The sequence below is a fragment of the Ictidomys tridecemlineatus genome, chromosome 2 (genome assembly GCF_052094955.1).
Source record: "Ictidomys tridecemlineatus isolate mIctTri1 chromosome 2, mIctTri1.hap1, whole genome shotgun sequence".
NCBI classification, from domain to species: Eukaryota; Metazoa; Chordata; class Mammalia; order Rodentia; family Sciuridae; genus Ictidomys; species Ictidomys tridecemlineatus.
In genome coordinates this window covers 12,380,642-12,397,260 of record NC_135478.1, presented here as the reverse complement: position 1 = coordinate 12,397,260, position 16,619 = coordinate 12,380,642, and the positions used below count along the sequence as shown (strand labels likewise).

The following is a 16,619-nucleotide window of genomic DNA, read 5'->3' as shown; positions in this document are numbered from 1 at the left end:
CAGGGCATCCTTCCTTCCGGTTCCCACCTGGGCCAAGTGCACAAGCTCCTGCCCAGCCTTGGTAGAGTGGCCCTCCGGCAACCTTCCAGCGACTCCTTGCCTGTTGCAGCAGCTGCTGCCTCAGGCTTCGGCCTCCTGCCTATGGGAAGGAAGAGCTCCTCCCCTGTCCCCTACGTTGCAGTAACTGCAGCCTGCAGACTCGCCCTTTCTGCTCCCGACCCTCCTGGTCCCAGCCTGTCCCTCTGCTGGGACCGCACTTCAGAGGCCCGTGAGCAAGCCCTGTTTCAGGGCTCGCAGCTGGGTTGGGTGAGGCGGCAGCACCTTTCCCTGGGACCCTTGCAGCCTCAGCTGCTTGTTTCCCTCCTGTGGCAGGATCCAGTTTGTGTGTTCTCTCTGCAAATACCGGACCTTCTATGAGGATGAGATGGCCAGCCACCTTGACAGCAAGTTCCACAAGGAGCATTTTAAATATGTAGGCACCAAGCTCCCTAAGCAGACAGCTGACTTTCTGCAGGTAAGCCTCAGAGCAGCGTAGCTACTCTTGATTTTTTTTGGTCCCTGGTGACATAGGACAGCCCTCATGAAATTGCGTGTCTCTGGCAGGAGTACGTCACCAACAAAACCAAAAAGACAGAGGAACTCCGAAAAACTGTGGAGGACCTTGATGGTCTCATCCAGCAGATTTACAGAGATCAGGATCTGACCCAAGGTGAGGAGGTTCTATCCCACTGCCCACCAAGTAGCACCTTGGCCTGCCTTCCACTGCTTCTCCATACAGGATTGTGACATCCCTTTGTTTCTTTGGAAGATTGAAAGAGAAAAGCCTCAGTCCCATGTAGATAATCAAGTTGAAAAGCTGGGCTGATATTTTTCCTAGACTTCTAGGTTTGTCTTAGGCACTTAGGACCAATGGTGACTCCTTTCTTCCTCCCTCCTCCTCCCACAGAAATTGCCATGGAGCATTTTGTGAAGAAGGTGGAGGCAGCCCATTGTGCTGCCTGTGACCTCTTTATTCCCATGCAGTTTGGGATCATCCAGAAGCATCTCAAGACCATGGATCACAACCGGAACCGCAGGGTGAGTGGCCATAGGTGGCCTCTCCCTCCTATTGGTGAACTGATTGAGGCCTCTGGGGATGTCCTGTGGTTGTAATGAGGAGAGAGGGAAGGCAGGGGACAATAGATAAAGACAGTTCCAGTCTGGTGCAATCACTGTGGTTACATAGAGAAAGCCAGGAGATGGGGACATGGCCTGGGAGAAGGTGATGTTGAGCTGGGCCTTCAAGACCAGTACACCATGGGATATGGGAACCACCATTTCCATAGGGGCCAACCACCAGATTAGGTTCAGAAAAAAGATGAAGAAACATATAGGGCCCCTGTTGCTGGAGCAGTGGTTGGACTTCAGAGGTTCATAGGTACTATAATCTAGGGTGAGAGGAGAGCCTTCAAAGTACAGGAACAGGAGGTTGGCCTGTGGGAGTGACCAGGAGCCAGGGATGACTTAGGTTTCTGACTCTGAGAACTGAGTAGACAATGGTGCTGTTGAGATTATGCGTGGCAGGGGGTGGGGTATCTCTAGTTCAGAAAGAGAAGCACATTTGGCAAGAAAATGGGTATGTTCTTTTTTGCTGGCATATCCGGAGAAGATGTTTTCTGATGGAAGTGGTGACATGTTGGGTAGGAGGTAGGTGTTAAAAATCAGGTGATGTGGCAGGAGTACAGTAGGGAGAGAGCACAGAGGCCCAGATTCAGTTCTGAGCTAAAAGGAGATGTGGCCGTCGTCACAGAATGATGGGATTTATTTGTTGATAGCACTACCCATCTCAACTCATTTCTGGTTGTCTTCAGTACACCAATTCTCATTGAGGGGTCTGGCTTGGGTAATTGCAGATTGAGAATTAGCAAATGTCTAGAAAGATTAGGAAAGGGTACATTGGCTTTGGCAACAGAAAAGCTGTATTGCTAAGAACAGTTTCTTGGGCTGGGAACTGATGGGGGATAGAGAGAAAAGACAGTGAATGGTGCAGAATACATGAATTATTAAAATTGTTGAAAAATCTTGGGGTGCAGTGATGTGTTCCTGTAATCTGAGCTACTTAAGAGGCTGAAACAGGAGGATAACAGATTCAAGGTCACCTGGACAATTTAGCAAGAAGAGATATAGTTTAGGACTGGAATGTAGCTCAGTAGTAGAGTGCTTGCCTGGCATACAAGAAGCCCTGGGTTTAATCCCCAGTGGGCCGCCCCCCCTCAAACATGTAGGAAATGAGTGACAGCATTTGATTCTAAAAGAATTTAAATGCTACATGTGGGTTTTTGTTTTTTTTTATTGAATCCAGGGCCTCATATTTGCTAGGTAAGCACTCCACCACTGAGCTATACCCCAGCCCTTTTTATTTACTCTGAGACATGATCTAAGTTGCCTAAACTAACCTCTTAACTTGTGATGCTCTTGCCTCAGTTGCCAAGTAACTGTGTGTACCACCACACACAGAAAAATACTCTTATTCTTCAAAAAAATATTTATTTTTTAGTTGTAGGGGGACACAATATCCTTATTTTATGTGGTGCTCAGGATTGAACCCAGTTCCTCACACACGCTAAGGGAGTGCTCTACCTCTGAGCCACAACCTCAGCCCGATACTTCTATTTTTTTTTAAGTTATGGACTATGATCATGAAAAGAAAGCTTCCTGTTATTATTTTAGTAACAGCTTTACTGAGGTATAATTCATATGCCATATAATTCACCATTTAAGATGTACAGTTCAGGGGCTGGGGCTGGGGCTTAGCAGTAGCGCACTTGCCTGGCATGTGTGAGGCACTGGGTTTGATTCTCAGCACCGCATACAAATAAATAAAATAAAGGTCTATCAACAACTAAAAAATCTATTTTAAAAAAATGATGTACAGTTCAATAGTTTTTAGTTGATACATTGATTTCTGTATATCCAGAAGCCACTGCCACAATCAATTATAGGATTTTCATCATCTCAAAAAGAAATTCATACTCTTTAGCTATCACCTCTCATCTTCCCCTTATACAAGTTATCAGTCTGGTACATATATTCTTTTTTTTTTTTTTTTTTTTGGTACCATGGATTGAATTCAGGATGTGCTTAACCACTAAATCACTTCCCCAGTCGTTTTTTATATTTTATTTAGAGACAGGGTCTTACTGAGTTGCTTAGGACCTTGCTAATTTGCTGAGGCTGGTTTTGAACTTAGGATCCTCCTGCCTCAGTTACTGGAGTCTCTGGGATTATAGGCGTGTACCAACGTACCCAGCCACATTGTTTGTTTTTCCATTCATTTATTTGGGTATTTGGGTTGTTTCTTCCTTTTGACTATTAAGAGTAATGCTGTCAGAAACAGTGGTGTGCAAGTTCTTCTGTGCACATTTGTTTTCATTTCTCTTGGGTATTTACATAGGAATGGACTGCTTGAATTAAATAGTAAATCTTTTGGGGGTGTATGTAGTACTGGTGGTTGAATTTAGGAACATTCTGCTTCTGAGCTATATTCGCATTCCTTTCTAAATTTTATTTTGAGACAGGGTCTTTCTCAGTTGCTGAGGCTAGCCTCAAGCTTGTAATCCTCCTGCTTCAGTCTCCTGTGTCACTGGGATTACAGGAGTGAACCACCATGCCCAGATCAAATTTTTTTTTTTATTGTTTTCACTTTGGGTGTCATATCCAAGAATCCATTGACAAATAGAAGATTATGAGGATTTACCCCTATGATTTCTTCTTGAAGAGTTTTATGGTTCTAGCTTTTACAGTTAGGCCTTGATCCACTTTGTTTTTTTCATATGGTGTGAGGTCAGGGTGTCACTTTATTCTTTTACATGTGGATAGTCAATTGTCCTAGCACCATTTGAAAGAGACTATTTTCTCCTCATTGAATGATCTTGACACTCTTGTTAAGTTAGTGGACCATAGCTGTGTGGTTTTATTTCTGGACTTAATTTTTTTTAATTATTATTTTTTATATATATAAAATAGCGGAATGCATTACAATTCTTATTATACATACAGAGCACAATTTTTTATATCTCTGGTTGTATACAAAGTATATTCACACCAATTTTTGTCTTTATACATTTGGATAGTAATGTCCACCACATTCCACCATCATTTCTAACCCCGTGCTCCCATCCTTTCCCTCCCACTCCTCTGCCCTATCTAGAGGTCATCTATTCCTCCCACGCTCCCCCTACCTACCCCATTATGAATCAGAGAAGACATTTGGCATTTGTTTTTTTTTGGATTGGGTAACTTAGCATTATCTTCTCTAACTCCATCCATTTACCTGCAAATGCCATGATTTTTTTCTCTTTTTTGCTGAGTAATAATCCATTGTGTATATATGCCACATTATTTTAATCCATTCATCTATCAAAGGGCATCTAGGTTGGCTCCACAGTGGACTTAAAATTCTATTCTATGGTTCTGTTTTTATGTTAGTACAGTTTACTTTATGTTAGTACTTTATGTTAGGAAATAGCCTTGTGAGATTTGAAATGATACAATGTGCATTTTCCAACTCTATTGTTATATTTCAAAATTGTTTTGATTATTATGTGTCCCTTGAATTTCCATGAGTTTTAGGATCAACTTAACAATTTCTCCAAAGAAGTCAGCTGGTATTCTGATAGGATTGTGTTTTATTTCTAGACCAATTTGTAGACTATTACCACTTATTTTAATCCTTGAATGTGGAATGTCTGAATTTATTTAGATATTCAAATTTTTTATATAGATTTTTTAGTTGTAGTTGGACACAATATCTTTAATTTATTTATTCATTTTTATGTGGTGCTGAGGATCGAACCCAGGGCCTCGGTTGTGCTAGGCGAGCTCTCTACCTCTGAGTCACAACCCCAGCCTGAGATATTCAATTTCTTTCAAAACTGTTTGTAGTTTTCAGAATGTGTTCTGTGCTTTTTGTGAATGTGCGATTGTTAAAAAGGAAAACAATATTTTAGAATAAATTTGATATATTTAGAAATGGTATCAAACCCTGGGTCTTGCACATGCTAAGCAAGTTCTTTTGTTTATTAAGGGTATAGCAGTTATTTGCAGAATTAGTTGTGCTTTTTCCTTTTCAATCTGGATGCCTATTTTTTCTTTTTCTTAATTATCCTGGCTTACAACCTCTGGTATTTGGTTGAACAGAAGTGGTAAGAGTGCATGTCCTTGTCTTGTTTATATTGTTCATATCTTAAGGGGATAGCCCCAGACTCATCATTACCCATTTTGTCCCATCATCCCAGATAGAACATTTATAAAAATGAGCAATATATAGATCACTTATGGTAACCTTGAAATAATATTTGAATTTTTTATTATGTTTATAGAATTGAAAACTTGGGACTTTATGGGTCCAGTGTGATAGCTGAGGGTTTTGGTTTGACTGAGGTAGTTCTCTCCTAGGTCTAATTTGTTTATAGTGTTTTTATCCTGAAAGGGTGTTGTATTTTGTTGTTTATAGAATTGTTCTATAATTCTTTTTATTATTTAAGGTTGGTAGTGATGTCCTCTAGTCATCTGAGTCTTCTGTTTCTTGTGGTAAATCTTGCTGAAGGTTTGTTAATGTTTTTAATATTTGAAAGAACAAACTTTTGATTTCATTGAGGTGGTTTTTTTCTTCATTTTTTTGTTCTCTATTAACTTTTATAATTATTATTATTTCCTTCTGCTGTTTTACATTTAGGTTTCTGGGTACCCTCCATTTCTTTTCTTTCTTTTTTTTTTTTTTCTTTTTCCATTTTTTTTAAATGGTGCATTATAGTTGTATATAATGATGGAATTTATTATTACATACTTCTACTGTTTCCCAAATGTGTAGGTGTTTATAGCTATAAATGTTCCTCTGATTACTGCTTTTGCTTCATACTATAAATTTTGGTGGGGCTGGGGATGTGGCTCAAGCGGTAGCGCGCTCGCCTGACATGTGTGCGGCCCGGGTTCAATCCTTAGCACCACATACAAACAAAGATGTTGTGTCCGCCGAGAACTAAAAAATAAAAAAATACTAAAAAATTCTTTAAAAAATAAATAAATAAATAAATTTTGGTGTTCAGGGCTGGGGATATAGCTCAATTGGTAGAGTGCTTGCCTTGCATGCACAAAGCCCCAGGTTCAAACTCCAACACCACAAAAAAAAAAAATTTAGTGTTCAATTTATCCATTATTAATGAATTTCCAAAATTTGTTTTTTTCTAATTCATTTCTAATTTTAATTTTATTCCATATTGAGAACATACACTGTATTATTTCAGTTTTTTAAATTTACTGAAGGCTTTCTTTTTTTTTTTTTTTTGGTGGTGGTGCTGGGGCTGATCAAAACCAGGGCTTTGTGAAATGTACCAGGCAAGCACTCTGCCATGGATCCATATCCCTTCATCCCTTACTCTGAGACTTTTAAATAGCTTAGCATATGATCTATCCTGGAGAATGGTCCTTGTGCTTGAGAAGAATCTGTATTCTGTTATTGTTTGCTAGAATATTTTATAGATTATTGTTTGCCTAACCGTTTTATTGTGCTTATTCCTTTTTTAAAAAATATACCTTTATTTTATTTATTTATTTTTATGTGGTGCTGAGGTTCGAACCCAGGGCCTCACAAGTGCTAGGCAAGCGTTCCACCACTGAGCCACAACCCCAACACTGATCGTGCTTATTTCTTTGTTTTATTTTATTCTATTTTTTGATACTGGGGATTGGACCCAGGGACACTTAACCACTGAACCACATCCCCAACCCTTTTTACATTTTACTTAGAGACAGTACAAAAAAAAAAAATTTGTGCCTTTATAATGTCTTTTATAGTTAACTAAATTCTTCTGTGAATATTCACATTACTATCGGGTTTAATAACAGCAAATTATCTCCCTCCTTCCTTCCTAACTTCCTTGGCTTTGAACTTCTTGGGATCCTCCCAGCCTCCTAGGTAGCTAGAATTACAGGCATGCATCACCATGCCAGCTTTCTCAGTTCTGGTTTATCTCAAAATATCTATTTTTCCTTAAACATAGCTTTATTAATTATAGGATTCTTGGTTGACAGTTTATTTTTTTTTAATATCTTTATTTTATTTTTATGTGGTGCTGAGGATGGAACCCAGTGCCTCACACATCGTAGGTGAGCGTGTTACCTCTGAGCCACATCCCAGCCTAGTGGACAGCCTTTTTATTTCAGCATTTCAGCATGTTATCCTGATGTTGGCTTGGAACCTTTGAGTTTCTCTTATAAGTGATGATTCGTTTTTCTTTTGCTGCTTTCAAGATTTTTCCTTTGTCTTTGACTTTTAGCATTTTTATTGTATGTCTCTTGGTGGGTCTCTGTATTTATTCCACTTGGAGTTCATTAATCTTCTTTGTGTAAGTTTGTTTTTCATCAGTCTTGGGGTAGCTTTCAGCTATTATTTCCTCATTTTTTTTTCCTATTTTCCTTTTTTTTTAGAAACAGGGTCTGAGTTGTTTAGTGCCTCACTTTTGCTGAGGCTGTGTTTGAACTTGTCATCCTTCTGTCTCAGCTTCCTGAGACATTGGGATTACAGGCATGTGCCACTGTACCTGGCCCTTTTTCTTTCTTATACTCCTGTTGTGCATAAGTTGGGTCACTTCATGGTGTCTCACCATTGTCTGAGACTTCATTTTTATTATTGTTTTTCAGATTGTATAATTTCTATTGAGCTACAGGTTCAATAATTCTCTTCTTATCTACTATTCAGCTTCTCTGGTAAATAGTTATTGTACTTTTCAGTTCCAAAAAGATTTGTATTTTTGTTTTAGTTTGTTGATGTTTGTGTGAAGAGGTGTGACACTATACCTTTTACTTCTTCAAGCCTTTACTTCTTAAGCATTTTTAATTACTACTTTGAAATCTTTGTTAATGTTGACATCTTTTCACTGCCACAGGTAGTTTAAACCTATCATCTGCTGTGTTTCCTTGAATGTGGGTCAGAATCTCCTTTCAATGACGGTGGTTTTTGGTTTTTTTTTTTTTTTGGTACCAGGGATTGAACCCCAGGGGCACTTAACCACTAAGCTATAATCACTAAACTACATTCCGAGCCCCCCCCCCTTTTTTTTTGGTGTGTGTGTGTGTGGTATTGGGGATTGAACCCAGGACCTTGTGCATTCGAGGAAAGCACTCTACCAACTAAACTATATCCCCTGCCCTATACCTTTATTTTGTTTATTTTTATGTGGTGCTGAGGATCAAACCCAGTGCCTCACATATGCGAGGCAAGCATTCTGTTGAGCCACAACCCCAGCCCCCTGTTTTTTATTTTGAAGCAGGGTCTCACTAAGTTGATTAGAGCCTTGCTGAGTTGCTGAGGCTGGCCTTGAACTTGTAATCCTCCTGCCTCAGCTTCCTGAGTTACTAGAATTATAGGCATGCGCCACCACACCCAGCTTCAATGTCTCATAATTTTATGTTCAAAACTAGACATCTTATAGATAATATATAATACTGGTTCCCCCCCCCCATATCCAGCATCTTGTTCTGATATTTGTGTATCTATTTGATTAGTGACTTGCCAAATTTCTTTTAGCAAGGTCTCTTTTTAGAGAAGTCTCTTTCATTCCCACACTGTGAAGCTCTGGTATTATGCCTTGAATTAGAAAGTCATGGGCATGTGCAGACATGCTGGCTTGACTGGGAACCACCCTGACATGGTTTTAGTAGGGGCTCTTTCTGACTGTCTCCCAGACCACACATACTCAGCTGTTAACAGTTTATTTTCTGGCTGATTGCTATATGGTTCTCAATAATGCCTGGGGCATAAATGGCACTCTACTTTAATCCAGTTAATTTTGTGGTCCTTTACAGCATTGATTCTTTTTTTTTTTTTTTTTAGAGGGGGGGGAGAGAGAGAACTTTAATATTTATTTTTTAGTTATCGGCGGACACAGCATCTTTGTTTGTATGTGGTGCTGAGGATCGAACCCGGGCCGCACGCATGCCAGGCGAGCGCGCTACCACTTGAGCCACATCCCCAGCCCCCCAGCATTGATTCTTGAGATTATTGTTTGAGATTTATTCTGAACCCTGGAAGGCTATTCTTTGCTGTTTATTTTTGTTGTTTTGTTTTGTTTTAGATTCTCTCTGGTAACTTAGCTACACTATGGTTTAATTTATATTACTATTAAATCTTCCAGTCTCCTTCCAGTTTTTCTCCACACCCTTCATTGTTTGAGAGAGTAGTCTCAAACTCTTAATACTCTTACCAGTGAAGTTGGGAAGAGAGTAAGAGCTCACAGATTTAAGGCCAGGCTCTCCTGGGCAAAATCTCTTAGCCAAGGCTCAGGGTGAGCACAAAGGGATGCTTCCAAATAGTGACTCTGGTGCTTCAGGAGAGATAGGGAGAAGTGAGTGGCTGTGGCCTCTTTCTGGTATTGGTCTGCCTCTCTTAGCATTGGACCTCTACTTTGTGAACAATCCAGGGTTATGTGAGCCCCAGTATTCTCAGCATATCTTACCCTAGGTCACATCTCCATTCTGTGCATAGGGACTGGGCAGAAGAAAGAAGTTGTCGTTTCCCACCTGTACTTATTCAGAACTTAGCCTCAGCTGCAGGTAGGTGGGGACAGGATAAGAAATGCTGACATCCTGTTCCAGCCCTAAGCTGTAATGAGGTTGGTAGACACTGGGGCTTATCCTCCTACTTGCATAGGAGTGGAGTTTCCATCACACTGAGCTAGGGAGGGCAGGGAGGCAATAGGTCAAACAAACACAGCTGACACTCTTTCTCACTGGATTTTAGTAGCTTTTCCTTGTTAAGTATTTCTTCATTTGATATATGTCCCTTGGACATATTCAGAGACTTTTCTTAGTAATTTTCATAAGTTTCATTGGTGAATGGGTTCACAGGGCTTTCCAGGTGCCATGCTAGAAGACTGTCCTCTTTTTTTTTTTTAAGAGAGAGTGAGAGAGGAGAGAGAGAATTTTTAATATTTATTTCTTAGTTCTTGGCGGACACAACATCTTTGTTGGTATGTGGTGCTGAGGATCGAACCCGGGCCTCACGCATGCCAGCCGAGCGCGCTACCGCCTGAGCCACATTCCCAGCCCCAAAGACTGTCCTCTTTAGGTAATTTTTAGGAAGTCTTTTAAATTTTGATTCCAAAAATTAAATAAAAATTATACCCAGATGAAACTGTAGATTAGTTTATAATTAAAGACATGAATATGCTTGAAGAAAATATTAGTATTTATCAATCTATAATTCAGATGTATAGTCCAGTGTAGTAGTTAGGATTTGTCTCTGGAATGCAAGGATGCTTCAATATGAAATCAAAGAACGTAAAATACTGGAAGGGAAAACTATGTACAAATAATGTGATTACATTCTTAGAGAAGTGGAAAAATTTTTTAAAAAATTAAAATATATAGGGCTGGAGATGTGGCTCAAGCGGTAGCGCGCTCGCCTGGCATGTGTGCGGCCCGGGTTCGATCCTCAGCACCACATACCAACAAAGATGTTGTGTCCGCCGAGAACTAAAAAATAAATATTAAAAATTCTCCCTCTCTCTCTCTCCGCTCTCACTCTCTCTCTTTAAAAAAAAAAATTTAAAAAAAATATATATATATATAATATAAATAAATGTATTTGTCTGTGTGGTGCTGAGAATGAATCTAGGGCTGTAAGCCTGCTAGGCAAGTGCTTTGTCACTGAGCCACATACCCAACCTTTTTTATCTTTTATTTGAAACAAGGTCTCACTAAGTTGTCCAGGCTAGTCTAGAACTTGGGATCCTCCTGAGTAGCTGGTATTACACATTTGTCACTGCACCTTGCAAATTGTTCTCAAAGTTAGTAGAATTTGATAAGGATGTGGGATTCAAGATAGCATACAAAAAGTAGTTGGTTTTCTTTATTCTAGTAATAATAAGTTAGAAACAAATGTGGTTAAAAATCTCACAGTAACTACACCGTGTTTGAAGTATCTAGGAATATAGATTTAAAGAAGGCATAGCACCTTTAAGAAGAACTACAAATACTCCAAGGATATAAATGGAGGAACATAAAGAACATATTGTGTTGTAAATGGGGAGTTAATATTTAATGGTAAAACAAACAAAAACCCAGTTACCCCCAACTGATGATGATAGTACAATTCCCATCATAATCTAGGATAGGGATAAGTGGATTGATTGCAAATTTTTAAATTTTTACATTTTCTTTTTCCTTTATTTTATTGGTGGGGGTGTGTGTGCTGGGGATTGAACTCAGGGGCATTCAACCACTGAGCCACATTTCTATTTTGTATGTTATTTAGAGATAGGGTCTCACTGAGTTGTTTAGCACCTCACTGTTACTGGGGTTGACTTTGAACTTGTGATCCTCCTGTCAAAGCCTCCCAAGCCACTGAGTTTTACTGATGTATGCTACCATACCCAGCTATTTTTATTTTATTTGACACATAGTAGTACATATTTAGGATATACAGTATACTATTTTAATACTTATGTACAATACGTAACCAAATCAGTGCAGCCATTAAATCTGTCACCTCTTACATTTTTTGTTATTGGAAACAGTCTTACCTACCTACACTATTTTGAAATATACAATTAATTGTTGTCAATAATATTCCACTGTGCTGTACTACATTAGAAGTTATTTCTCTATGCAGATGCACCCATGAACTCATTAACTATCCTCTTTCCATTTCTCCTTGTACCCCTTTTCTAGCCTTTGGTAACCTCTATTCTATTCTCTACTCCTATGAGATTAGCTTTATAAGATTCCACATGTAAGTAAGGACATACTATGTTGTCTTTCTGTGCCTGACAAAGTTTTCCAAGTCTTAACTGTAGCCAAAAAGATTATACAAAGGGCAGTTATGAGTTTACAGATATTAAAGGTTATTACAGCCAGGTATAGTAGTGCACATCTGTAACCCCAGCTGTTCAGTTGGCTGAGGTTGGAGAATCACAGATTCAAGGCTAGGCTGGTGACTTAGTAAGAACCTGCCTCAAAATTTTAAAAGGAGGGTTTTTGTTTTGTTTTGTTGTTTTTTTTTTAAAGTTTGGGGCGTAGCTCGGTGGTAGAGCACTTGCATAGCATGTACAAGGAGGCCCTGGATTCTATCCCCAGCACCACACACACAAAGAAATAGTTCAAAAAATTAATTTAAAAAATAATATACTGTACATGTTATTATTTAAATGTATTATATATAATACACACACACATATATATATATAATTTTTTTACAAAGTCAGCAAAAAGTGGTGATGGCACAAGAATAAAATAGTGCAATCAACAGACCTAGGGAAAAGTCCCAATATGTTTTAGAACTTAGTATTTGTATAGGTCTTGTCTCTGAAACTTCAGGGCCAAGTGTTTGTTTCTGAGTTAATTTTTGGGTTTCAGAAAGACAATATGGTGTGATCAGTAGCTTCCAGCAGGATCTAAGGAAGAGTCTGGTAGTTGAATCATCAGTAGTTATTCAAGTGGCATACAGATGGGATAAAGAAAGATGAAATAAACCAGGCGCAGTGGTGCATGCTTGTAATCCCAATGACTTAGGAGGTTGAGACAGGAGGCTCCCAAGTTCAAAGCCAGCCTTAGCAACTTAGGTAGGCCCTAAGCAACTTAGTGAGACCCTATCTCTAAATAAAATATAAAAAAGGGCTAGGCATGTGGCTCAGTTGTGGGGCACCCCTAGGTTCAGTTTTATTGGTGGAGGTGTCAATCCCCTGTACCAAAAAAAAGATGGTGTAAAAATGGAATGTCAGGCTGGAGACATAGTTCAGTTGGTGGAGTGCTTGCCTTGCATGCACAAGGCCCTGGGTTCAATCCCCAGCACCATACCAAATAATAATAATAATAATAATAATAATAATAATAATGTCATCCCATGTCTTGTCATCAAATGAATTCCAGGGGAAATATTTGTTTTGTAGTGCCTTTTGGACTTCAGATTTATATAAACAAAACAAACAAACAAACAAAAACACCTCTTTTTCAATTCAGCAGGGAAGTGATGATTTATAAATTTTTGGAAAGTTGGACCCCTGCCTCATAACTATATATTAGATTCCAGAAAACGTAGATCATTTGTTTACTTTGAGTGTGTTAAGGGAAGCCTTCATGAGCAAGCCAGAAAATCCATACACCAAGACAAGTTCATCCCATAGAGGTGCTGGGCACCAGCGTGCATATCAGCAACTCAGGCTTGCTAGTGGGCAAGGAAGTCTCATAGGAATCAGCACACATTATTTTCTCTTTCATCCGGCAGCAAAAATATCCCACAATGACAACATGCAGTGCTGACAGAAGGTGGGAGGACCAGTCATGATTTTTTTTTTTTTTTTAAGAGGCACTAGCCAATTTATTTATTTATTTATTTATTTAAAGAGAGCGTGAGAGAGGAGAGAGAGAGAGAGAATTTTTAATATTTATTTTTTAGTTCTTGGCGATACAACATCCTTGTTGGTATGTGGTACTGAGGATCGAACCCGGGCCGCACGCAAGACAGGGTCTAACCATCTTGCCTGGTCTGGTCTCAAACTCCTGGCTTGAAGTGATCCTCCCACCTCAGCCTTCCCAGTAGCTAGGACTATAGGCATGCACCCCACCAGGTTCACTCTTCGTTGTTTAAAATACAAGTGGAGGAAGTGTGGCTTGCATCATTTTTTTTTTTTTTTAAAGAGTAATTGGTGGGGCTGGAGTTGTGGCTCAGTGGTAGAATGCTCACCTAGCACATGCGAGATCCTGGGTTCTATCCCCAGCACCACATAAAAAATAAATAAAATCAAGGTCTTGTGTCCAACTACAACTAAAAAATAAATGTTAAATTAAAAAATAATAAAAAAAGGAATTGGGCACTATCATTTTGGGGAACCTATTTGGTTAGAATTAAAAGCACCAGCCTGAGAGTACTTAATTTAATTCTGGTGGTGTTTGGTTATTATGATGAAAATCTAGAAACATTAAATGTGTCTCAGTTGGGAGAATTTATAGTGTGTCCATCTGTATGCCTAGAGAAGGAAAGATAATGTGTTAGCAAGAAACAGTTGCTAAGGAATACTGAATGTATCTTGGTAACTTGTTACTGAGCATGTCTGAGGCTAATATTTCCCCCAAATGGTAGGATGAAAAATGTATAAAGAAAAAAGTGAATGTGAGAAAGGGAGTAGAAACAGCAAGTTTATGTGGCTTCCAGGAACACGGAAGCAAAGTTGGCTGAGCTCAGCTGGATTCCTAGAGGGTGGAGTCTGTTCCCCACATGACAAAAATAGCATCATCCTCTTTCTGCTTATGGCTGTATGATGATGAAAGTGAGATTTACCTGGTCTCCCACCACTGATGAAATGACCCAACTTCTAGGTGTAAATCCTTCCAGACAAAACTCAGTCTTGATAACTGTCAATCACACACCTTTCTATATATACATTTAGTTGTAGATTTTATTTTTATATATATACATATACACATACATATATTTATATGTATGTTTTTAAGTTGTAGATGGAAACAATCTCTTTATTTAATATTTATTTTTAGTTGTAGTTGGACACAATACCTCTATTTTATTTATTTTTATGTGGTGCTGAGGACTGAACCTAGGGCCTTGCACGTGCTAGGCAAGAGCCACAGCCCCATTTATTTATTTTTAAATTTTATTTTTTAGTTGTAGTTGGACACAGTACTTTTATTTTGTATATTTGTTTTTATATGGTGCTGAGGATTGAACCCAGGGCTTCTCACGTGCTAGGTGAGCGTGCTCTACTGCTTGAGCCACAACCCCAGCCCTATTTATTTTTTTTATGTGGTGCTGAGGATGGAACCCAGGGCTTCACGATGGGAGGCAAGTGCTCTACCACTGAGCCACAACGCCATCCCCGCACACACCTTTCTTACTGTGCCACAGGTGAGCCATCTATAGGGGGCTGTATGGTGTTCTTTTAAATCTGATTTATTCCCTTACATCTCCATTTAAGAACCATTAGACATTTTCTAATTTTTCACCCCTACAACCAGTGTGCATGCATGTTTTGAGGTATTAAACTCAGGATTAGGGATTACTGAGAACTTTACTTTTAATACATTCTATCCAACTGCTTTCCAAAAAATATGTAAACAATTGCGCTTCCCACCAGCAGTCTATTTTCAGCCTTACCATTACTGCGTGTGTTTTGTCATGCTGGGAATCCTAAAGGGATATGTATCATTTAATAAAATATACTGTTAGATTGTATTCCTGTTTTTTATTCTCTTTATCCATCATATGGGTTGTGCATTTGGCATTTAATAGGTTTTTTAGTTTGTTCACTTTTTGTTTTGTTGTTGAACTTGGGATTGAACCCAGGATGCTTAACCACAAAGCCACATCTCCACCTCTTTATTTTTTGAGACAGGGTCTCGCTAAGTTTCTTAGGGCCTCGCTAAATAGCTAAAGCTGGCTCTGAACTCCTGCCTCAGCCTCCTGAGCTGCTGAGATTACAAGTGTGCACCAGCACTCCAAGCCCTAGAGTTTTTATATGAGGAAATTAGAATTCAGCAGCAGGCATATAAAAATATATATATAGACCTATCAATCTCTATTTAATCAATGACACAGTAAATATGTGGAAGGATGGAGCATTTAAGCAAAAGATAAGATCATATCAGGTAGTGGTTCTGGGCTTGTGAAGTGGCTGGATGATTATACTTGAGGTACACTTAAAGACCCCCAGTCTGGTTAGGGTCTTTGGCGGGGCTGAGCCCTGGGTGTGGAAGCATGGGTCGGGTTGGGTGGGCTTGCCGGGAGCCACTTCTTCAGCCCTGTCTGCCCTGCCCTCAGCTCATGATGGAGCAGTCTAAGAAGTCCTCGCTTATGGTGGCCCGCAGTATCCTCAACAACAAGCTCATCAGCAAGAAGCTGGAGCGCTACCTTAAGGTGAAGGCGCACCCCTTTTCCCCACCAGTCAGCCCTGACTCCAGATACTCGTCCCCACCCCAACCCTGATTCTGCGGCCCCTCGTCCCTTAAGTGTCTTCGCTTCCTCTTGCAGGGAGAGAACCCTTTCACTGATAGCCCCGAGGAAGAGAAGGAGCAGGAGGAGGCGGAGGGCAGCGCCCTTGACGAGGGGGCATCGGCCGAAGCTGCGGGAGTCGTGGAAGGAGAAGAGATTGCTCTGGTCCAGCCCCCTGTGCCCCCTGAGCCGGCCCCCGGGACAACGTCGCCACCGCCGCCACCGCCGCCGCCACCGGAAGAGGAGGAGGAGGAGGGCGTCGTACCCCTGCTGGGCGGGGCGCTGCAGCGCCAGATCCGCGGCATCCCGGGCCTCGACGTGGAGGATGACGAGGAGGGCGGTGGTGGTGCCCCTTGACCCGTATTCCAGGCGGGCGGAGCCCGTGTGGCCCGCGTGGCCGAGGCTGGAAGTAGAGCCTAATAAAAGTTCTTCCTATCCACCTAGTTTGTGTGTCAGTGGGCGTTGCCGGCGGGTGTGGGGAGTGAGCGAAGGGATACGCTTGCGCGCGGGCGGGAGAAAGAGAGCGGTGCGCGCCTGCGCAGGGGATTAACCCTGAGGCACTGCAGCTCGACCACAACTCCCGAGATGCTATGGGCGCCCATCCTGAGCAACCCGGAAGGCAAGGTAGAGCGACGGGGGC

At 40.5% G+C, this 16,619-nt stretch overlaps 1 protein-coding gene across 6 annotated transcripts in view; it reads left to right on the top strand.

Moving 5' to 3' along the window:
• Positions 1-16,418, top strand: part of Akap8l (A-kinase anchoring protein 8 like) — a 35,141-nt gene extending 18,723 nt beyond the window's left edge. For 3 of the 6 annotated variants that reach the window (XM_078037701.1, XM_078037700.1, XM_078037699.1), the window contains 6 exons: positions 373-514; positions 604-709; positions 947-1,077; positions 14,741-14,896; positions 15,809-15,904; positions 16,019-16,418. In XM_078037701.1, coding sequence (XP_077893827.1) covers positions 373-514; positions 604-709; positions 947-1,077; positions 14,741-14,896; positions 15,809-15,904; positions 16,019-16,336 — 949 coding nt within the window. In that variant the 3' untranslated portion in view covers positions 16,337-16,418. The remainder of the gene's footprint in view (positions 1-372; positions 515-603; positions 710-946; positions 1,078-14,740; positions 14,897-15,808; positions 15,905-16,018) is intronic. The other 3 variants (XM_021731545.3, XM_013361843.4, XM_005333054.5) reach the window with 1 other exon arrangement.
• Positions 16,419-16,619: the final 201 nt, after the last annotated feature.